Source organism: Ursus arctos, unplaced genomic scaffold, assembly GCF_023065955.2.
Source record: "Ursus arctos isolate Adak ecotype North America unplaced genomic scaffold, UrsArc2.0 scaffold_7, whole genome shotgun sequence".
In the NCBI taxonomy this organism is placed as follows: Eukaryota; Metazoa; Chordata; class Mammalia; order Carnivora; family Ursidae; genus Ursus; species Ursus arctos.
Window position 1 is genome coordinate 47,706,712 of NW_026623089.1, and position 23,452 is coordinate 47,730,163.

Below are 23,452 nucleotides of genomic sequence, written 5' to 3' on the forward strand. Positions count from 1 at the left end.
TGCCTTACCCCACAACTGCCTGCTCACGGGTGCCCAAGCCGCCCCGGCTTCTGCCCTCTGACCCAGTCCCCTGTCCTCGGGCAGTATGGCAGTCTGGATGTGCGCAGCAAGACGGTGGAGGAGGTCTACGTGGAGATGCTGAAGCCCAAGGACAGTGTCCGTCTCAAGGTGCAGTACCGCCCGGAGGAGTTCACCAAGGTCAAGGGCCTGCCTGGAGACAGCTTCTACGTCAGGTACCAGGGGCCAGGGGTTCCAGGGATTCAGGGCCAAGGGAGGGGCCTCCTGAGAAGGCTGGTGCTGGTGAGTGTCTCTGCAACACAGAGGGCAGGACCATGGTCCTTGTTGCTTGGGCCCCAAACCATGTGCTCACGTCTTGTGACTTAGAGCTTGTGACTTAGGGAGACTTCGCTTGAGGGCTTGCAGGACCACACGGGCCCCCTCATTAGGGCAAGGGGTCTGGGAAGTTTTGAGGCTGCAGAGCCCCATTTTCCTATGCGCTGCGCTCCTCTCCTGGTCTCCCCTGCCCACGTCGCAGATCCGTCTGCGGTGTGTATAAGTGTCAGGGCATGCACATGCCCCAAGTACGGTATGACTTGTGCAGGCAGGCACAGGCGCCAGGTGTTTTCTAGAAGGGCCTCTGGCTCCCTTCATGTTCCCTAAGTGCTGAGGCCTCTGTCTCTAGGACACCGTCCTTGGTGGGAGATGACATATTTCCATCCTGGGGAGTTTACCTTCTATAGGAACCGTTGACCATGACCTGGTTGGGGGAGGGAAGGCCCATTTGGAAGACGGGATATGGTTTTGGTGCTTGGCAAGACATTGGTCTGTTGGCAAGATGGATGTGAGGCAGCCAGCATCCCCAGGGAGCCCCCGGTCTTAGGGGAGGTAAGACAGTGTTGTTCTGTTACATAAAGCTGGGCATTCCCTTCTCTGGGAACCGCCCCCAGCATGGGGAGATCATGGTCTGGGGAAAGCTTGGAGCAGGAGAGCTGTCCCAGGAGACGGGCTGCCCAAGTGTGTGGCTGATTGGTCCTCCAGCAGCTGGTAGCCGCCTCCTGATCCTGTTCCCTCTGTCGCCCGGCCCAGGGCCCTCTACGACCGGCTGGCAGAGGTGGAACATGAGCTGAGCTTTAAGAAAGACGACATCCTCTACGTTGATGACACCTTGCCTCAGGGCACATTTGGGTCCTGGATGGCCTGGCAGCTGGACGAGAATGCCCAGAAGATCCAGCGCGGGCAGATCCCCAGCAAATACGTGTAAGTGTTCATGTCTGGGCTTGCAGGGGACGGCACCCACCCCTGGAGCTGTCCCACAGGATCGGGGCTCAGTCTGCCGAGCACCCTGGCTTCTGGTTTGTACCTTCGGCCCAAACCGCTTGTCTAGAAAGCTGCTTCTAGTGCAATCCAATGTTGTACGTAAGTCAGTGCTGTACAGAAACACGGTGGCAACTTAGGAAACATAACTTTTTTATTTTTAACAGATTTATTGAGATACATTCATACATCATGCAGTTCACCCCAAATGTCCAATTCAGTGGCTTTCAGTGTAATCAACAGCTGTGTGCCACGTCCCTGTTGTCATTTCAGAGCTTTCTCAGCAGCTCAGAAGCAGCCCTGCATGCGGTAGCTACCCCATCTGTCCTTCCGTCTTTCCTGCCCCCCTCCCACACCTGAGGCAGCCACAACCTGACTTTCTGACCCTGTAGATTTCCCTGTTCTGGACTTCATGTGAATGTGGCCTTCTGTGCCTGGTTTCTTGCACTTTGCATGGCTTTTTCAAGGTTCTGCCATGTCGTGGCATGTATCCGTGTCTCATTCCGTTTTGTGGTGGGAAGCCTCACTTGTCACGTCACCAAGTGAAGGCTGTCCTAGCACTTCCTTGACTCTCACCTGAGTGTAGAAACTGGCCTGCTCCGAGAGCGTCCCCTAGCACTGGTGCGTGGGTTGCCCCCACCGCAGTGGTACAGAGGGGTCCTCGGTGGCATGGGTGGGTGGCGTAGCCAAGACACCTGCCACGGGGCGTTGGAGGAGCCTGGAGTCCTGGCTCGCCTCCTCCTCATGGGCAGAGCGGGGTGGGCGGGAGGTGGTCTCTAGGCCCTTCCCAGCACCACCGTTCCTTGTGCCCGCAGGATGGACCAAGAATTCTCCAGGAGACTCAGCATGTCTGAGGTCAAAGATGACAACAATGCCGCAAAGACGCTGTCGGCGGCCGCACGCAGGTCCTTCTTTCGAAGGAAACATAAACACAAACGCAGCGGGTCCAAAGATGGGAAAGACCTCCTTGCATTGGACACCTTTTCCAATGACACCATTCCACTCTTTGAAGGCAAGTGGTGGAGCTCACTTTTCCAGCAGGCTTTCAGAATTAGGCTTGCCATGATCACAGAAACCACACAGCAATGACTTAGACAACATAGAGGTTTACCCTGCTTTGCACAGAGGTCTGGTCGGGGTGGTGGTACTGCTGTCGTCAGGGTCTGCCATCTGTAGGGCGTGGCTGCCACGGTCAGTATGGGACGTTGCAGCGCCAGCCATCATGTCCAGATTCAGGCAGCAGGAGGGAGAACGGGGCAAAAGTGTGCCCACCCTGCGACTTCGACTCACATCTCACTGGCTACTTGCATCAGCAAGAGAGCCTGGAAAGGCGGGGTTTTAGCTGGCACCGTGCCGGCCTCAGTAACGTAGGTTCTGTTAGCAGGGAAGAAAGGAAGGATGGGTATCGGACGGGCAAAAGCAGTCTGTGCTCAGTGCATTGTTCTGGGTTTTTTTGGGTTATTATAGGCTGTTTGGTGGCAACTGAGAGCCACCAGTCTCTGCAGATCTCTGGCCTTCTCTGGCTTCATTCCTGTGTCCATGAGTGATTCTTACAAGATCTTTCCGGGCCAGGCACTGCATCAGAGCTGGAGTTGCAGATTAGGGAGTGTTAGACTCCCCCTGGCAGATTGTCCTTGTGGAAGGGGTGCCTTTGTCCTGGAAAGCAGGAGTCTCTTGTGACAGCTGCTTGTGGGACCCTGGTGTGTGTCCAGTGTCCTAGAATGTCGCCCTCCCAGGCAGGCAGGCTATGAAGCTGGCGACAAGCAGCAGACCATGGGACAGCTTATTTCTTCCTTCCCTGCTCCCTTTTTTATTTTTTAAATGAAGGCCTTAGGCACTGGGAGTTGAGTGAGTCCCACCCTTGTTCATAGCCCATTGAACAGGACGGGGATGGCAAACCCCAGCCAGTGGGCCACATCTGTTTCTATATGGCCTGGAGCTAGGAATGGATGTTTACATGTTTAAATGTAGTAAGAAAGACTGTCTTTAGGTGTATACACCTTTTGGCAATAACAGTTGCTTGATTTTGCTGTTTTTTTGTTTCTGCAAAAAAATGCCGTTGGGATTTTCAGAGGGATTGCGTTCAATCTATAGATTGACTCAGGTAGTATGGACATTTTAACACTACTGAGTCTTCCAGTCCGGGCACAGGATGTCTTTCCATGCATTTGTATCTTCCTTGCTTTCTTTTTGCAGTATTTTGTGGTTTTCAGTCTACAAGTCTTTCCCCTCCTTGGTTAGGTGTATTCCTAAAGTATTTTATCCTTTATGATAGTAAGTGGGTTTGTTTTCTTCATTTCTTTTTCAGAATGGACATTGTTAGTGTATATGAACGCAACTGATTGTTGCATGTTGATTGTGTATTCTGAGACTTTCCTGAAATCTCTAGTTCTAGCAGGTTCTGTGTGTGGGGGGGTGTGGGTGTGTATTCTCTAGGGTTTTCTACATCGCGATCATGTCATCTGTGAACAGATAATTGTACTACTTGTTTTCCGGTGTTTTCTCTTGTCTAATTGTCCTGTCTAGGATTTCCAGTACTGTGTTGGATAGTCACGGCAGGTGTGGGCATCCTTGGCTTTGTTTCTGATCTTAGAAGGAGAGCTTCCTGTCTTTTGCCATTGAATGTGATGTTATCTATGGTTTTTTCATATATGACTTTTGTTATGTTGAGGTGGTTTCCTTCTGTTCCTACTTTGTTGAGTGTTTTTATCATGAAAGAGTATTTAGTTTGTCAGATGCTTTTTCTCTGTCAGTTGAGATGATCATGTGGTTTTTATCCTTCATTTTTTTTTAATGTTTTTTTATTATGTTAGTCACCATACAGTACATCCCTGGTTTCCGATGTAAAGTTCGATGATTCATTAGTTGCGTATAACACCCAGTGCACCATGCAATACGTGCCCTCCTTACTACCCATCACCAGCCTATCCCATTCCCCTGCCCCCCTCCCCTCTGAAGCCCTCAGTTTGTTTCCCAGAGTCCAGAGTCTCTCATGCTTCATTCCCCCTTCTGATTACCCCCCCTTTCTTTATCCCTTTCTTCCCTTACCGATCTTCCTAGTTCTTATGTTCCATAGACGAGAGAAATCATATGATAATTGTCTTTCTCTGCCTGACTTATTTCACTTAGCATTATCTCCTCCAGTGCCGTCCATGTTGTAGCAAATGTTGAGAACTCGTTCTTTCTGAGAGCTGAGTAATATTCCATTGTATAATGGACCACAACTTCTTAATCCAGTCATCTGTTGAAGGGCATCTCGGTTCCTTCCATGATTTAGCTATTGTGGACAATGCTGCTATGAACATTGGGGTGCATATGGGCCTTCTCTTCACTACGTCTGTATCTTTGGGGTAAATACCCAGTAGTGCAATGGCCGGGTTATAGGGTAGCTTGCTCAATTTTTAACTTTTTAAGGGACCTCCACACTGTTTTCCAGAGTGGGTGTACCAACTTGCATTCCCACCAACAAGGTAGGAGGGATCCCCTTTCTCCACATCCTCTCCAGAAATTGTTGTTTCTTGCCTTGTCAATTTTTGCCATTCTAACCGGCGTGAGGTGGTATCTTAGTGTGGTTTTCATTTGAATTTCCCTGATGGCTAATGATTTTGAACATTTTTTTATGTGTCTGTTAGCCATTTGTATGTCTTCATTGGAAAAGTGTCTGTTCATCTCTTCTGCCCATTTTATTATTTGTTTATTTGTTTCTCGCATATTGAGTTTGAGAAGTTCTTTGTAGATCTTGGATACCAGTCTTTTATCTGTAGTATCATTTGCAAATATCTTCTCCCATTCCGTGGGCTGCCTCTTAGTTTTTTTGACTGTTTCCTTGGCTGTGCAGAAGCTTTTTATCTTGATGAAGTCCCACAAGTTCATTTTATCTTTTGTTTCTCTTGCCTTTGGAGATGTGTCATGAAAAAGGTTGCTTTGGCCGATGTCGTAGAGGTTGCTGCCTATGTTCTCCTCTAGGATTTCGATGGATTCCTATCTCACATCGAGGTCTTTCATCCATTTGGAGTTTATCTTTGTGTATGGTGTGAGAGAGTGGTCAAGTTTCATTCTTTTGCATGTAGCTGTCCAATTTTCCCAGCACCATTTATTGAAGAGACTGTCTTTTTTCCACCGGATGTTTTTTCCTGCTTTATCAAAGATTAGCTGCCCAAAGAGCCGAGAGTCGATTTCTGGGTTCTCTATTCTGTTCCACTGGTCTATGTGTCTGTTTTTGTGCCAGTACCATGCTGTCTTGGTGATCACAGCTGTGTGGTACAGCTCGAAATCCGGCATTGTGATGCCCCCAGCTTTGTTTTTCCTTTTCAACAGTTCCTTGGAGATTCGGGGCCTTTTCTGTTTCCATACAAATTTAAGGACTATTTGTTCCAGTTCTTTGAAAAATGTCCTCGGTATTTTGATCGGGATAGCATTGAAAGTGTAGATTGTTCTGGGTAGCATGGACATGTTAACTGTGTTAATTCTTCCGATCCATGAGCATGGAATATTATTCCATCTTTTTGTGTCTTCCTCAATGTCTTTCAAGAGTGATTTATAGTTTCTAGAATATAGATCCTTTACGTCTCTGGTTAAGTTAATTCCAAGGTAACGTATGGTTTTTGGTGCTATTGTAAATGGGATGGATTCCCTAATTTCTCTTTCTTCAGTCTCATTATTCGTGTATAGAAATGCAACTGGGGGCGCCTGGGTGGCACAGCGGTTGGGGCGCCTGGGTGGCACAGCGGTTAAGCATCTGCCTTCGGCTCAGGGCGTGATCCCGGCGTTATGGGATCGAGCCCCACATCAGGCTCCTCTGCTATGAGCCTGCTTCTTCCTCTCCCACTCCCCCTGCTTGTGTTCCCTCTCTCGCTGGCTGTCTCTATCTCTGTCAAATAAATAAATAAAATCTTTAAAAAAAAAAAAAAGAAAAAAAGAAATGCAACTGATTTCTGAGCATTGATTTTGTATCCCGCCACATTACTGAATTGCTCTATAACTTCTAATAGTTTGGGCGTGGATTCTTTTGGGTTTTCCATATAGAGTATCATGTCATCTGTGAAGAGACAGTTTGACTTCTTCTTTGCCGATTTGGATACCTTTTATCCCTTTTTGTCGTCTGATTGCTGTTGCAAGGACTTCTAGTACTATGTTGAATAATAGTGGCGAGAGTGGGCATCCTTGTCGTGTTCCTGATCTTAAGGGAAAGGCTTCCAGCTTTTCCCCATTGAGAATGATATTTGCTGTAAGCTTTTCATAGATGGTTTTTATGAGATTGAGGAATGTACCCTCTATCCCTACACTCTGAAGGGTTTTAATCAGGAAAGGATGCTGTATTTTGTCAAATGCTTTTTCTGCATCAATTGAGAGGATCATATGGTTCCTGAGTCTTTTCTTGTTGATATGATGTATCACGCTGATCGATTTGTGAATGTTGAACCACGCTTGCATCCCAGGTATGAATCCCACTTGGTCATGATGGATAATCCTTTTAATGTACTGTTGGATTCTGTTAGCCAGGATCTTGTTGAGGATTTTGGCATCCATATTCATTAGGGAAATCGGTCTATAATTCTCCTTTTTGATGGGGTCTTTGCCTGGTTTGGGGATCACGGTAATATTGGCCTCATAGAATGAGTTTGGTAGCTTTCCTTCTGTTTCTATTTTTTGAAATAGCTTTAGGAGAATAGGTATTATTTCTTCTTTGAATGTTTGGTAGAATTCCCCAGGAAAACCGTCTGGGCCTGGAGTTTTGTTATTTGGGAGGTTGTTTATCACTGACTCAATCTCTTCATAACTAATCGATCTGTTTAAAAAATCAATTTCTTCCTGTTTCAGTCTTGGTAGTTTATAGGTTTCCAGGAAGGCCTCCATCTCTTCCAGATTGCTTAATTTATTGGCATATAGCTGTTGATAAAAGTTTCTAATAATCCTTCCACTTTCATTGGTGTTGGTTGTGACCTCTCCTTTTTCATTCATAATTTTATTAATTTGGGTCCTTTCTCTATTCTTTTGGATAAGTCTTGCCAGCGGTTTGTTAATTTTATTGATTCTCTCAAAGAACCAGCTTCTATTTCTGTTGATCTGCTCTACTGTACTCCTGGTTTCTAATTCATTGATTTCTGCTCTAATCTTCGTCAACTGCTTTCTCGTGCGTGGATTAGGCCTGTCCCTCTGTTGCTGTTCCAGCTTCTTGAGGTGAGAATATAAAAACTGCATTTTAGATTTTTCTGTTCTTTTGAGTGAGGCTTGGATGGCTATGTATTTCCCCTTTAGGACTGCCTTTGCAGTATTCCATAGGTTTTGGACCGTTGTGTTTTCATTCTCGTTGGTCTCCATAAATTGTTTAAATTGATTTTTGATTTTCTGGTTTATTGAGTCATTCCTGAGCAGGATGGTTCTTAGTCTCCAAGTGTTTGAGTTTCTTCCAAATTTTTCCTTGTGGTTGAGTTCCAGTTTCAGAGCGTTGTGGTCTGAGAATATGCAGGGAATAATTTCAGTCTTTCGGTGTTCTATATATATCTATGAGGTCCAACTTGTCGAGTATGGCATTCAAAGCTCTTGTTTCTTTGCTGATTTCTTGCTTAGGTGATCTGTCTATTGCCGATAGTGGAGTGTTGAGGTCCCCTACTATTAACGTATTTTTATCTATATGTGTCTTTATTGTGGTTAAGAGTTGGCTTGTGTATCTTGCTGCTCCCCTGTTGGGGCATATATATTTATAATCGTCATATCCACTTGTTGGATACATCCTTTAAGAATAATATAGTGCCCTTCTGCGTCTCTCACTATAGTCTTTAGTTTAAAATCCAATCTGTCTGATATGAGAATTGCTACCCCAGCTTTCTTTTGAGGTTCATTGGTGTGAAAGATGGTATTCCATCCCTTTACTTTCAGTCTGAATGTATCTTTAGGTTCAAAATGAGTCTCTTGTAGACAGCAAATGGATGGGTCATGTCTTTTTATCCAATCTGCAACCCTGTGGCGTTTATGGAAGCATTTAGGCCATTTACATTGAGACTGATTATTGAGAGATATGATTTTAATGATGCCACGTTGCCAGTAAAGTCTTTGTTTCTATAGATTGTGACTTTCTGTTCTGTATCACTCTTGGGGCCTTTTTACTTTTATAGAACCCCCCTTAATATCTCCTGTAGGGCTGGTTTCGTGGTTACGAAATTGGTCAATGACCGGCGATTCTGGAAGATCTTTATTTCTCCATCAATTCTGAATGACAGCCTTGCTGGATAAAGGATCCTTGACTGCATGTTTTTCTCTGAAAGAGCTTTAAAAATGCCCCCCCCAACCCTTTCTCTCATTCCAGGTCTGTGTAGACAGGTCTGACATAATTCTGATACCTTTGCCTTGGTATGTGAGAAATTTCTTTGCCCTGGCCACTTTCAATACTGTATCCTTGGATCTAGTATTTGCGAATTGCACTATGACCTGACGTGGCGTGGCTTTGTCATGGTTGAGCTTGGGAGGGGTCCTCTCTGCCCCTTGGACATGAATGTTTGTTTCCCTTGCTAGATTAGGGAAGTTTTCCTCTACAATTTGTTCAAATATCTCTTCTAGACCTCTGTTTTTCTCCACCCCCTCGGGGATGCCGATGATTCTGACATTGGATCGTTTCATTGAGTCAGTAATCTCCCGTAACCTACATTCCTGAGCAGGGATTTTTTTGAGTCCAGATTCTATTTTAGCTTTTTCTCTACTAACCCATCCTCCAATTCGCTGATACGTTCTTCTGCCTCATTCACCCTGGCCGTCAGAGCCTCTAGTTTTGGCTGCATTTGGCTCATAGAATTTTTAATTTCTGTCAGATTCGCTCTCATTTCCGCCCTTAGAGTTTCTATATTCTTAACATTTTTGTTAATACTTTTTTCAAGTCTACACATCATCCTGACCATTGTTACTCTGAATTCCATTTCTGATAATTTGGTTACATCCATATCCATTAGTTCTGTGGCAGAGGCCACAGACTCATTGTCTTTTCTTTGCTGGGGGGGGGATTTCTCCTTCTCGTCATTCTGATGAGGAGAGGTTGTGGGGTTGTCCAAAGCCCAAATTATTGACCGGGACCCAGGCAGTGTGCCCTTGTTTTATAGGGATCTTAGGGATGTGGGCTTTTTTTTTTTTTTTTTTTTAAGATTTTATTTATTTATGTGACAGAGAGACAGCCAGCAAGAGAGGGAACACAAGCAGGGGAGTGGGAGAGGAAGAAGCAGGCTCCCAGCGGAGGAGCCCAACGAGGGACTCCTTTCCGGAATGCCGGGATCATGCCCTGAGCCGAAGACAGGCGCTCAATGACTGCGCCACCCAGGCGCCCCAGGATGTGGGCTTCTTGATTTCTCAGCCTGCCTTCTGTGTTCTGGGGGAGGGGCCTGCCGCGGGGATACTCAGGCAACCCTGTTTGGGTAGAGTCTCCGCGTTCCCTGCAAGGGGGGATGGGGATGGGCACTCCCTGAGCCGGTATTTCCAGGCTTTTGTTCTCTGGCGGCTTTCCCTGGCGGCCGGCTATGCCTCTTCTGAGAGTCAGAGCAGCAGCGGCCAAATTTCAGCCTCTGTCACAGAACAGAGGGATTGCGGCCCGTTCTCTACTAATGTTCTGGCCACTTTAACTCTGTTTCTGTTGGTGCTGCTCAACCCTGCAGCGTCCGGGATGTGCGCCCCACACCCGGCGTCCCAGCCCTCACTTCCAGGGCCGGCGCGTCTCTGTCCTTTGTGTTCCTAATGCCGCCAGCCGCCAGCCGCCAGCCGCCCCGCGCGCTCCGGGAGCTCCCGGTCTCAGTCTGGATCCAGTGAGCGCACCGGGATTCCGGGGTTCCGCGAGATGCCTGGTGGCGCGCGCACCCGGCTCACGGTCTCAGTCTGCTGTTTTGCGGGTGCCGACCACGAGCCCCGCCCGCTCTCCCGTGCAAGTGGCTACTGCTTCCCGGCGCCCGAACGCGGCGGCTCCCTCCCCCTTCCGTTTATCTTCCGATATCTGTGCGCGGTTTCATGGCTCCCCGCTTCGTACCTCAATACTCAGCGCTGGAGATGTTCTTTTGTAGAGATCTAGATGCGTCTTCCTGCGTCTCAGGCTGGTTCCGTGGTTGTTCAGGCTGGTCTGGTACCTATCCAGCTCGACTCGGGGGACCGGCTGAAAAAGGGGTCCCCTACTCCTCCGCCATCTTAACTCCCTGTCCTTCATTTTGTTAATATGGTGTAGGACACTGATTTTTGTGTGTTAAGAACCATCCTTGCATTCCAGGTATAAATCCCACTTGGTCGTGGCATATGATCCTTTTCACATGTTGTTGAATTCAGTTTGCTAGTATTTTGTTGAGGATTTTTGCATCTGTGTTCATCAGGGATGTTGGTCTGTAATTTTCTTGTTGTGTCTTGGGATGAGTTTGGAAGTGTCCCCTTCTTGTCAATTTTTTGAAGAGCTTGAAGAGGACCGGTATTAATTTTTTTTAAGTGTTTGATAGAATTCTCTGGTGAAGAAGCCGTCTTGTCCTGGGCTTTCTCTTGTGAAGAAGTTTTTCTATTACTTGCAGTCTCCTTATTTTTGGTATAGCTCTGTTCAGACTTAAAAATTCTTCATGATGTAGTCATGATACATTCTATGTTTCTAGGAATTTATCTTTTCTTCCAGGTTGTCTGATTTGTTTACATTTAATTGCTTGTAGTAGTTTGCTATAAACCTTTTCATTTCTGTGGAATTGGTTATCATGTCCCTTCTTATTTCAGTGATTTAAGTTTTCTCTCTGTTTTTCTTCATTAGTCTAGCTAAGAGTTTGTTAATTTTGTTGATCTTTTAAAAAAAACCAACTCTTGGTTTCATCTATTTCTTTTCTGTTTTTCTATTCTCTATCTCTGCTCTTTATTACTTCCTTCCTTCTGCTGATTTTGGGTTTAGTTTGTACTTTTTCTCTCTGATTCCTCCAACTGTAAAGTTGGGTTGTTGATTTGTTCTTTGTGTCCGCATTTACCTCTGCGCACTTCCCCTCCTAGTACTGCTTTTGTTGTGTCCTGTAAGTGTCCTATGTTGTGGTTTTGTCTTCATTTGTCTCCAGAAGTTTTCTGAATTGCCCTCTGCTTTTTTTCTTTGACCCCTTGGTTGCTTGAGCGTGAGTTATTTAATTTCCACATATGTTTTCCTTTTGTTGTTGATTTCTAGTTTCCTTCCACTGTGGTCAGAAAAGATACTTCGTATAGTTTCAGTCTTCTTAAATTTGTTTTGTGGCTTAACAGGTGGTCTGTCCTGGAGGTGGTCTGTCCTGGAGAACGGTCTGTGTGCAGTCGAGAAGAATGTGTCCTCTGCTGTTGCTGGGTGGAGTGTTAGGGGCACATCTGGGAGGCCCATTTGGCCATAGTATTTGTGGTTCAGCTGCTTTTCCCTTATTTTCTCTCTGGTTGTTTTATCTGTTACAGAAGTGGGGGCATGGAAGCCCCTACGAATATTGTGTTGCTCTCTGTTTCTCCCTTCAGTTCTGTCTTGTCTGCCTCACATATTTGGGAGCTCTAGTGTGAGGGGCATGTGTGTCTGTAACTGTTGGATCTCTCTGGAGAATTGACCCTTTTATCGGTATGTAATGTTCTTTGTCTCTGGTGACAGCTTCTGCCTTAAAATCTATTTGGTCTGCTCTAACTGTGGCCACCGTGCTCTCATAAGATTCCTAATTGCACGAAATATCTTTATTCTTTCACTTGTATTAGCCTGTGTGTGTCCTGAGATCCAGAGTGAGTCTCTCCTAGACAGCATGTAGCTGGGTCTTGATTATTCAACCGTTGAGCCAATCCATTCACATTTAAAGTAATTACTAATATGGAAGGACTTGCTGGTGCCATTTGAATTGTTTTTTGTGTGTCTTGTGGCTTTTTTGTCAGTCTTGCTTCCCTTGCTGCTGTCTGTTGTGCTGTGCTGTTATTTTTTGTTTCTTTTGGTTTTGTTTTGTTTTGGTTGTTTTTTTTTTTTTTTTTGTGGTGACAGGGTTTGATTCCCTTCTCATGTCCCTTTGTGTATATTTCATAGATATTTTCTTTTTGGTCACTTATGCAATTACATAAAACATCTTAAAGATATAACCATCCATTTTATTTTATTTTATTTTTTTAAGTAAGCTGCATACCCCATGTGGCCCCATGCTGGAGCCCAACACAGGGCTTGAACTCATGATCCTGAGATCAGGACCTGAGCTGAGATCAAGAGTCAGACACTTAACCAACTGAACCACCCAGACACCCTGTAACAGTCCATTTTAAACTAACAACTTAATTTTGGTCTCCTATAAAAATTCTGTGTTGCACCTCTGTGTACCCTTCCCCTTGATTTTTTTTTTTTTTTTAAAGATTTTATTTATTTGACAGAGAGGCAGAGAGAGAGGGAACACAAGCGGGGGAAGTGGAAGAGGGAGAAGCAGGCTTCCCGCTGAACAGGGAGCCTGTTGCGGGGCTCAATCCCAGAATGCTGGGATCATGACCTGAGCCGAAGGCAGACGCTTAACGACTGAGCCATCCAGGTGCCCCCCCCGCCCCCGGCCCGATGTTGTTGATGACACCTATTACCTCTTTTTATATCAGTGTATATATTAGCATAGATTTATAATTACTTTTGTGCTGTTGCCTTTAAATATCTACACCAGATTTAAAAGTGATTTACATCTCTACATTACATTACTTCCAGATTCTCTATTTATATGTACGTTTATCCTTCCCAGGGAGTTTTATATTTTTGTTGGTTGGATTGAATGACTTGCGAGGTGCTCTGTAGCTCTCTAATTCTGTAATTATGAGGACTTCCAACGAAGCAGATTGTTCAGGGAGGAACAGGAATCTTCTAAATTGGTCTCCCACTGTGTGGAATGTTAACAGTCGTTAGGGGAGAATATGATTCTTGCTCAAAGAAGTTGAAGGCACAGTGACTTACTGTCCATACAGAGGGAAATGGATGAATAGATGCAGTGTGTCGTGCTTGGGAGGTTCAGAAGGAATACAGGAGAGCAGGAGGAATCAGTAGGGATGCATTCTAGAAATGTGACTGAGTGAAAGGGGGAGGTGCAGAATATTGACATTAGGTCATTTTTGTTGAACACGTCCACATATACAGACAGATTTTGTCGTCTTTTCTGAGTGCATAAAAATCAACGTGTGAGAATAACAAACATCTGGAAGGATTTCCTTCCAGCTTCTGATAGTGGTGATGAGGACGCTGGTGGGGACCAGGATGGAGTGGAGAAGAGGTGTCAGAGAAGCTGTTTGGCTTTACCTGTAACGTTCTGGTTTGTAAAAGAGAGGGTGTGTTTGTCTTCTCCTGGAGGAAGTCCTTTGCCCTGAGACTCCTTAGAGGCTTTAGTCAGAAATGCACAGGAGTTCCTGGGTGGTAGATGTGGCTGCGAAACCCTCCCCTGCCGACTGCAACGCATCAGCTGGCTACCAGGTTGAGAAATGCTGTATAGAAAGCCATGGAGGTATACATGGACAATCATCAGTCCTAAAAAAAAAGAAACACGTGTAGGTGTGGGTGAGGGAGGGGAGAGACTACGTTCACTTCCCCCTCAGTTTTGCCCACGAGCTTGGTCGGAGTGGAGCCCAGGCTGCATAGCCCCATCCCCAGTCAGGCCTTGTCACACAGCTGTGTCGGGCCTTCTGGGCCGAGCCTCCCCTTGACCCTTCCCCAGAGGCCACCCCAGCCCACCCTGCCCTCAGCCCGCCGTCCTGCCAGGCTCGGCCAGGGCTGCAGCTCCCGTCGCGCCCCTCCTGGGCCTGCCCCTGGTCTCTTCATCCTTGGGGCCAGCACAAGATTCCTTTAACCCCTGCCGCTCCCTGGGATCTCTTGCCCTGTCGCCTGGAGTTGTTGAGAGCACTTGCGTGGTCGTTGGGGCTTTTCACGAGCTGCTGTCTTGTGACGCTGGTGAGACTGTGTTTTGTGTTCTTTCTAAAGTGTGTCTGAGGTGCCAGCACGGTGACAGAGGAGCTGGTATTAGGCCATCTCTTTTGGCAAGGACTTGTTTCTTCATTCAGGGAGGGAAGGTGTCTTACACAGATCACCGAGGCTGCTGGTTTAACCAAGACCAGATAACAGTAGCCGAAGCATGACTTCTGTGCCCCGTGAGAGTCCCAGCTGGTACATGGCTCCAGGAAGGCAGTGCTATCCTGGGGGTCATCCAGGGACCCAGGTCCCTGTGGTCTTGTTGCTCGGCCATTTTTCTAAAGGTTGTCCTCATCAGCAGGGTCAGGGCTGGCTGAGCACCCCTGGTCTTGTCCTTTTTAGCCCCTGGGAGAGGGGCAAGGAGGTGGGAGCTTCACCTCTGCTCACTGGGTCACATGACCACACCTGCCTGCAGGGGAGGCTGCATCTCTAGAGAGTAGACATGGATAGCGGGGGTGAGGGGAGCAGGCCTAAGACACGTGAGGAAGAACTTGAGCGGAAGGAAGTGCTGGGATGACTGCTGTAAGCCGGCTGCCTTGGCGTTCACAGAGCGGGGGTGCTTGTCTGGGCTGCAGGAGTGACCGTGCCCTGGTGTGCCCAGGACATGGGGACTCTTTGTGCTACACCTGGGCAAGTCCCAGGCAAGCCGTGCTGAGCCCCTCACCCGGCTTGGCTCTGGATTTGTGGACCGAGGAGGTGGACCTGCCTGGGGCAAGCAAGGTCAGGGCAGCTGTCGGCTCCCCGGCCTCTCTCCCTCCTTTCCTCCGCTCCAGGTGACACTGCCTCCATGACACTGCCCCTCTCTCCCTCAGATTCGGTGAGTCTCGCCTATCAGCGGGTCCAGAAAGTAGACTGCACCTCCCTGAGGCCCGTCCTAATCCTGGGGCCTTTACTGGACGTGGTAAAGGAAATGCTGGTGAACGAGGCTCCTGGCAAGTTCTGCAGATGCCCCCTCGGTAAGGGGCACCCTCGGTGCCTGCTGGGCTCTGTCCGCCTGTCTCCTGGGGCTGGGTCCCACGGTGTTTCAGAGCCCTCCTGACTCAGGTCACATCAGTGTGTTTCTCTGGAAGGAAGGACAGCGGGACAGCTGTTCTGCACAGTGTTCTTGCCCAGAATGTGCCGTGATGGCTCCCCGGGTCAGGGGGCATCCTCATTCCTGTGTCTGTGCTTTGCAGAGGTGATGAAGGCCTCCCAGCAGGCCATCGAGCGGGGCGTCAAAGACTGCCTGTTTGTTGACTACAAGCGGAGGAGTGGCCATTTCGACGTGACCACGGTGGCTTCCATAAAGGAGATTACAGAAAAGGTACCCAGTGCTTCGACCAGGCGTTAGAGTTTCAGCACTTGGGCTTGGACCCCCGTGTCTCTGGACCTCTGCCCTGTGCGTCTCTCGGGCCTTCGTTGCACTCGCCTGTTTCCTTTAGTCCAGGTTACCCTCCATCAGGGTTTGCCCCATTGCTTCTGTGTGTTTCCGCTGTCATTAACAAGGTGCTGTGCGCACGTCACCCCTCTCCCTCTGAGGGTTCGGGACCTAATGAGAGCTTTGAGCTCTAGGAAAGCCCGCCCACGGTGGATTCTACGGTAGGGTCCTGCACCTGCACAGCGTGTGTGTACAGAACTTTCTGTGTGCCTTATTCTGGGGACAGGGCGCCCAGCTTCCATCAGGACTCCTGCCCCTGAAAGGGTTAAGAGCCATTTCTGTGCGTCTTTAGGCTCTTGAATGTACTGGGGTCTGTTTGCCAAGGAGTGTGAGGAGAAGGGAACTCTAAGGTGTGTTGGAAAAGCAGCCATCGAGGGTGTACTCCTCGGGCCCTGTCCTTCTCGGGCTGCTCATTCCACCTCGTAAGGCTTTGGTTTGCTCCTCACTGAATGAAGGAGGAGGCTTCTGGCAGCTGGGAGTGTGGATTGCCCAGTTGGCGTGCATGTGCTCCAGTTAGCTGTGCCCCAGGGAGTCAGAAAGCCGGCCAACGGTTGAGCTCCCTCGGGGAGCTTTCAGAGCGCCTGTGGTCTTTCTTTGGCTCACACTCCCCTGGAGGCTCAGGGGGTTCCGGGGCCCGTTTCAGTCACATCCACGCAGACACACACTCCCCTTCACCAGGGCAGGCCTTGCCGAGTCTCCCCGTCTTCGTGTGCTCAGTCTGGCAGGAGCGAGGCTTCTGAGGCCGGGCTGGGGTTGGGCTTTCAGAAGCTCCCTGTGTCTGGGCAGAGGCAGGAAAGGCAGGTCGGAGGTGGGCCGTCCAGACCCCACTCCGCCCTGGCTCCTGGCCCTGACCACCGTCAGCTGACAGCTTGTGGGAGAGCTTTTCTGGGGTAAAGCTTTCCACGGGTTTTCCTCCGTGGTCTTCATGGTGGACTGGTCCTCACTGATGCAGGGAGGTGGAGCAGTGTGGGAGAGGGGGCCCCACCGGTGGCAGGGCTCCAGCGTCTCTAGGGCCACCCCCAGGCCCTGACTGGTCACGCGCCCCCTTCAGAACCGGCACTGTCTCCTGGACATCGGCCCGCACGCCGTCGAGCGGCTGCACCACATGCACATCTACCCCATCGTCATCTTCATCCACTACAAGAGCGCCAAACACATCAAGTAGGTGCCCGGCTCCGCGGGGCTCGCCGGGGGCGGGGCCCTGGCTCAGACACCAGGGCGGGGGTGGGCGTGGAGGGCTGAGACGGGCGGTAGGTGTGGGAGCCGCTCCCTGTCTCACGCTCACGCAGGCAGTGCTCGCCAGGCACAGTCCTGGTCCCCGCCAGCCCTTGGCCCTACGTGGTCGCTGCCGCGCTTCCCTGAGTGCCTCATTCCCTGTGTGTCCTGTCCCTCTCTCCCCTCCTCCGGTCTCCCGGTTTCCGGCTCCCATGGGCACAAGCAGCTCAGTGACTGGGGCCGGCTCCAGTCTGCTAGGAGTTGGCTTGGGATGCGGGCGAGCCTCTGCTTCCCTGGGCTCCGGTTTCCGTGCTGCTTGGGCTGACCGCTCCGCAGGGCCTCCCTCCGTTTTGCCTTTCTGTGCTTCCAAGCTTCTGTACCTGCCAGCTGGGGTGTCTGCTTTCCGCGTACATGCACAGGGGTGCCCACCTTCCCCCACTACTGTGTCGAGCTCCCCAAGGGGCCTGCAGGCTGTCGCTGTGCTTTATGAGGGGAGCCCCCCGGGCCCTGTCGATGGAGGCCCTGTTACTCTGCACAAAGGAAAGAGGAGGGCCTGGGGAGGCGAGACACTCAGCCTGCTTCTCTGCACGTCTGACAGGGAGCAGAGAGACCCCACCTACCTGAAGGACAAGGTGACTCAGAGGCATTCCAAAGAGCAGTTCGAGACGGCTCAGAAGATTGAGCAGGAGTATAGTCGGTACTTCACAGGTAGGCGTGCCTCTGGGCTGCAGACCAAGAGCAGGCAGTGGGGACGGAGGCCCGGTAGGTGCCGCTGTGGTCACCAGCATCGAACCCGTCCTGCTGACAGGTGCAGGGCAACATCAGGAGTGTTAGAGGCTGACAAGGGAGGTTCCCTGGCCTCGTCCCCCAAATTTTTCGCCGCGCAATGGCAGGTCTGTGTCCCAGCAGCAGTGCTGTGCGGGAGGGCTCCGGCGATCCCGGGCAGGCAGCTCGGCGGTGGTGGCTGTGGCTGGCTGGCCTTCACACCCTCAGGGAAGTCCAGTGTGGCTATGAGGTTTGGCCAAGAAAAGCTGCACTCTCGACAGCTTTGGTCTTTGAATCACAACAAACCAAAAGCAGCATGGCTCCAGTGTGTTGGCTGCCATTGTACTTTGTGGCCTCCCCCCTCTGCTAAAGTCAGTCATCTGAAGGGGCTTAATCACACTGGGGTCACAGAGGCAGGGACAGTGCTTTTAATTCAGTTGTACGGACTGTTAGGATCTCGTTTCATGCTTCTCATGCAAAAACAGGTGGTTTCAGAAAACCCGGCTTGGAGCTTCTGCGTGTGTGTGAGTTTTAATCTCTAATCCGTCATAAACCAGCATGGAGTCAAATGTTAACAAATCCTAGAGAAATGAAAAATTCAAAACTCTGAAACTTACAAAATATAAGCTTTTGACTTTTTATTAGTTTCAACAGACATAAAATTACTCTTGGCACTTTTGTTTTTAATTAATGGATTTTTAAAGATTTTATTTGAGAGAGAAACTGAGAGCACGCATGAGTGGGGTGAGGGGCAGAGGGAGAAGCAGACTCCCCGCTGAGCAGGAAGCCCGATGTGGGACTAGATCCCGGGCTCCAGGATCACAGCCTGAGCTGAAGGCAGACGCTTAACTGAGCCGGCGCCCCTCTTGGCACGTTTCCACAGCAGTTTCTAAGCGCTCCCATGTCTGTTTCTGTCCATACCTTCTGGCAAGCAGCTGGGCATGTTTTGTCCACCAGCACTGTTCGGTGGAGCACACGGAGAGATGGGGCTAGTGTCTGCAGGATCCATGGTGGTGAAAGCCTGCAGAGCAGCGCTGGGCCATAGCTGGGGACGTGTTGTCATCTTGCCTGGGAATCTTCACTGGGCTATGAGATGCCCCAGCTCCTTACACCCATTCTTGTTTCCTGGAGACTCCGGCTGCTGTTTGGACCATCACAGCACAACCCCAGACTGCCTTCCAGGGTGCCGGACTCCCCCTTGCAAGACGGGGCAGACCCAACTCAGGGCATGCAGTGGGGTCATGCAATTAATGCAAGTGGTCAAATCCTGGTCATCCCTGTTGCAAGGGCCCACAAAGCCTGGCAAAATTTGATACCAACCTTCATTTGGGCCCACATTGTCAGTATCCTACTGAACAGCTGAGCAGAGGGACAGATAAAAAGCCAGTTATTTGTACTCAACTCTTACTTCTTTCTCTTCCCCAATTTCTTGCTGATGGAAGAGCATGAGGAAGGCAGGCCGAGTAGCTCCGAACAGGCAGAAAACCAGAAAGAGTAACAGATGTATTGATTTGCCTCGAACCTGGGGTCTGACTCTGAGCTCAATGATGTGTGTGTTTGGGGGCTCTTTTGCAGGGGTCATCCAGGGAGGAGCCCTGTCGAGCATTTGCACTCAGATCTTGGCAATGGTCAATCAAGAACAAAATAAAGTCCTGTGGATTCCAGCCTGCCCACTGTAGAAGAGTGCCATGCTGGGAGTGGCTGCGGCTCGATTGCCAGCGTGCACGTCTGGCCCAGCTCCTGCTCAGCGATCGAAAAGTACATGTCTGTCTGTATATAATAAGCACGGAAGGGAAGGATCCACGCACCTGGATTCCAGGAGCACCTGCTCTGTAGACCGAGGACCACAGGAGACCGGGATCCAGGCCCGGCCAGAAGACTGTGCTCCTCTCACACATGTGCTTTAAGACAAAGTAAAAAACACAAAAGACTTTCGATAGAGGGGTTCAACGCCACCCTTTCTTTAGCCAGCTGATCAGAGATGCTGCAAAGACAACCTTTCAGATCACACGTTTACAAGCCTTTTCTAAGTATTGGTTGTTTATGTTTACTTGAACGGCCCCGTGCTGTCGGTGCCCAGCCTGCCCCCCACCCCGTCAGCCTCCTGTGTTGCTTTGGTGTTGGGTTTTGTTCCTGCTTTCAGCAAAATGACTCTGGAACCTCGTTGGCGGCCACGTTGGCTCTGGGAGGTTCTTGTCGGTGGGACCAGAGCTTCAGCAGACTTCCGCTCCTCGGTGGCACCTCTCCTGGCAGGACACGGCGACTGCAGGGGCTCAGACGTGGTGGCGGCAGGACCAGTGCCTTTGCGGGGCCGAGGCACCAGCGGCCGTGTTTTCCCCTCCTGCGCCAGGAAGGCCACTTGGGCGTCTTGCAATCTCATCGCTCGGGCTTTCTGTCCCGCCTTCCGCGTCCTCTCATTTGTCTTCTGTCTGCGATCATTACGTCCGCCTTCTCCCTGGGCCGTCCCGGCTCCTGGGGGTCACCGCCATGCCGTAGTTCCGGGCAGGGTGTAAACCGAGGGCTGGCACGTGCCACTGGGTCCTCTTTAGCCTCTGTAAATAATGACCGCTTTATCAGTGCAATTATTGCAGGGTAATTCTTGAACTCCACAGGCTGGGCAGGTACCTCAGCTCTCGGATGGGAAGACATCATGTGTCAGACTTGGACCTGAGAGCTCTTAGGGGAAGCATGAGGAGTGTCCTCGCTGTCGGACATCTAGAGAAGCTGGGGATCCTCTTAGTCTCGGTGACAGCACTCCCGGCAGAAACAGTACCCCATGAGGGTGTCTTTGGGGTTTTGTTTTTGGGTTTTTGTTTTTTGTTTTGTTTTGTTTTGTTTTTTTGCACTTCTGATGCTGGGTGTCTCTGGCTGAGGATTTGATGTGGTCCCTCCTGAAACTATGCGTCCTGTTAATAATAGGTACTGTACTGGGCTCCACGTAAGTGTCACTGGGTAGGACCTATATTTTAATACTGTTCCTAACATTTCATTTTACTAGCCAGAAATCTTTGATTTCATTTTATTCTTTGTAATTCTAGACAACTAGATTGTAGTTTAGCCAAACTGACATTTTTAAAAAAGGGATCTATTTTCTTGCACAGTTGTTCAAAGAGACACGTGTCAGTCCTCAGTGCTGCCCTTGGTCTCACAGGTACGCGCCTTCTTCTAGCTCAGACAACCAGGACGGACGGCGGGTTGCCCGAGGCCCTCGGCGCCGCCCGCGGGGCTGTTCCTCCGAGTTGCGGCCCGAGCGGGACTGTGATGGTACAGTGTGCACAGGTACTGTTCTGACTGGGATTTTCTGTACTAAAACCTTACTTTGTATCAAAAGTTAAACAGACTTTAGTACGATAAATAAAGGTCAATTTCTGTAACTTGTTGTCATGAAAATAGCGGTCTTTTAAATTGGTTTTCCATCGGTTCCCTACCCCTTGGCTCGATTTATTCCTAAATGTGAGACTGCTTTCCTCTCCTTTACAGCAGGTAGCTGGGAACTGGCTGACGTGAGAGCTTCTTTCCAGTGCTCATGATCCCCAGGAGCCCCTTTTCCCTGCTGCATCTGTGCCTCTGACTTCCTAACCTCCCATGCGTCCGTCTGTCCATCTGTCCAGTATAGTGTGGGTGGTGGTTGCAGCCAGGCAGCTGATTTGTGTAAGATCCTGCCCACGGTGCTTATATTCAGTGCTGCAAAGAGTGAAAGGGATTTGAAGGACACTGGGGTCCCCTGATGTTCTCAATCAGAGTCCTGTCTGCAAGAGAGTGAGGCCCAGGTTGGGCCCCCCAGGGTGAAGAAGGCCTTGCCTGGCATGGGGCTGCATTGTAATACTAGGTAGGGCTCTCTGAAATTCCAGGGTGGCAGGAAGCCCGGACTGGCCTCATTAAGTGCCCCGAGTCTGGGTCAGGGAAGAGTCCTCCTCCTCTGCTCTTTTTGCCTGGAGGAGGTGGACACACAGTGTTGTAGAAAAGCCTCCTGCTGCTGCAGTGACCTGGCCGACGGGGGCAGACTTGGGGTTAGTGCCCCCTTAGTCCTTTCCGGCTGGACAAAGTTCCATTGTGCACCTGCGGTTTCGGCCTCACCTGTGGCCACAGGAGTCACGGGGCTGTGTGGGACTGTGGAGGTGTGGGGGCTGGTGCAGCTGTCTGGGGCCCAGGGCACATCGCTCTTGCCCATGTGCACCCGGCCATCGGGCTGTCCACACCTCCTCGACCGCCCGGAGCCAGTGCTGAGCCAAGAGGGCGGCTGTGGCACGGACTTTGTCACCCACCTGGCAAATGGGGGTCAGCGGCTACTTGTTTTCCAAACAATTCTTTTCAAGAGCCCAGTGATGCCAAAACATTAATGGTTTGCCCCTGCAGCTTTTGGAGTGACCTTTTCTTTGAGATTTTTCTGTATTCTCCAAATTTTCTATAGGGAACTTGGTTTTCTTTCATAATTACAAGGAATGAACCACTGTCTCTTAAAAAATGGAGGCCAGCTAAGTTGCTGAGATCATGAACTTTGTTTCTGGATGCCGCCAAGCAGCACTGACGGAGTTCACGCTCATCTCCAAGCCATGCCAAGCCTGGGGCACGGGGGAGGGGCACACAGGCAGATCGGTCTCTGCCCCAAGTTGGAGTCTGTCTCATCCAGGCTCAGATCCTTCTGGAAAGGCAGAGGTGACTTTTGGTTCTAGCCGTGAGGCCTTGGACGGATCACACTGGTGGCCTCAGCACCTGGCCTTTGAAGACAGTGCAGACTAGATCATCTCTAAGGCCCCTTCCCACGCTGACATCTGCGATAGGGGTGGGGAATGGGACTTCAGCAGAACTCCAGCTCTGGGGAGCCTTTCCGGAGGCTGGAGGTGCCCCTGGACACCTCATGCTTAGGAGTGGAAACCAAAGGGGCCCAGACCAGAAGCCAAGCACTGGCCCAGAGTCTTGAGCCTCTCCTTGGCTGGAACAAAGGAGCTGGTGCAAGAAAGCTGCACTGCTGCCCGCCCTGGATGGACAGGGCAGAGGACTACCTGGGTCAGATACCCAGGACGGAGAGAAATGTAAGCAAGTGCAGGACAGGCCCCCGAGCCAGCGTACGCTCGCAGGGAGCCTGCGGCTGGCGTCGGGATGATGATTGTCTCACAGGGCACGCGGCTGGGAGGCTGGACTCTGGACAGCTGGGCCTTCGCCACCCCCTGCTGCTGGTATGCTGACTTGCAGATTTCATCCACCTTATTTCATCTGTTCATATCTGCATCGGCGCATCCCTTCCCAAGTATAGTTTCTGGCCTCTTGATGGTTCCCACTTAAGTTCTCTTTGCTATTATATGAGTTTATATATATATATATTTTTTTTTTCAACTGTAAAATGTGTCCTATGTACAAAAGAGCGTGTACAATGTCATCGTACAGTCTAAACAATAGTAAGATGGACAGTGTATTCGTCTTTAGGGAACAGAGCACTCTGCAAGTCCCTTAGAGGACCTCTTATGCCCAGCGTGGTCAGATTCTCTACCTTTTCCACCAAAGTGAGCACTGCGCTGATTTGTGGTTCAATAATTTCCTCGATTTCCTGTTTTTATCCCCAGTGGCGGTATCTTGAAACAGTATAGTGTTCAGTGTTGAAAGCACCTGGTATCAAGCACACGCTGAGCTGTGTTGGGAGAGAACAGTGTTGCCACTATTAGGTGAAGTCAACCAGAAGCAGTCATGTGATCTCTGGGTCAGCGTGAACCTCCGCTTCCCTGGGGATGTGCCAAAGCCCCTTCTGGGGAAGTCAGCAAACAAGGACTGGAACGGGTCCTGGGGGTGTTGGGGCCTCCACCCACCAGGTCCTCACTGTCTGGCAGAAGCATGGGCAGAGGGCTTGG

The 23,452-nt window shown here is 49.9% G+C and overlaps 1 protein-coding gene across 1 annotated transcript in view; it reads left to right on the top strand.

Moving 5' to 3' along the window:
* DLG5 (discs large MAGUK scaffold protein 5) overlaps positions 1-20,983 on the top strand; it is a 122,664-nt gene extending 101,681 nt beyond the window's left edge. The window contains exons 25-32 of the mRNA XM_026504531.4: positions 85-233; positions 1,087-1,257; positions 2,130-2,326; positions 15,025-15,168; positions 15,388-15,515; positions 16,681-16,790; positions 17,443-17,552; positions 19,185-20,983. Coding sequence (XP_026360316.2) covers positions 85-233; positions 1,087-1,257; positions 2,130-2,326; positions 15,025-15,168; positions 15,388-15,515; positions 16,681-16,790; positions 17,443-17,552; positions 19,185-19,288 — 1,113 coding nt within the window. The 3' untranslated portion in view covers positions 19,289-20,983. The remainder of the gene's footprint in view (positions 1-84; positions 234-1,086; positions 1,258-2,129; positions 2,327-15,024; positions 15,169-15,387; positions 15,516-16,680; positions 16,791-17,442; positions 17,553-19,184) is intronic.
* The last annotated feature ends 2,469 nt before the right edge of the window (positions 20,984-23,452 follow it).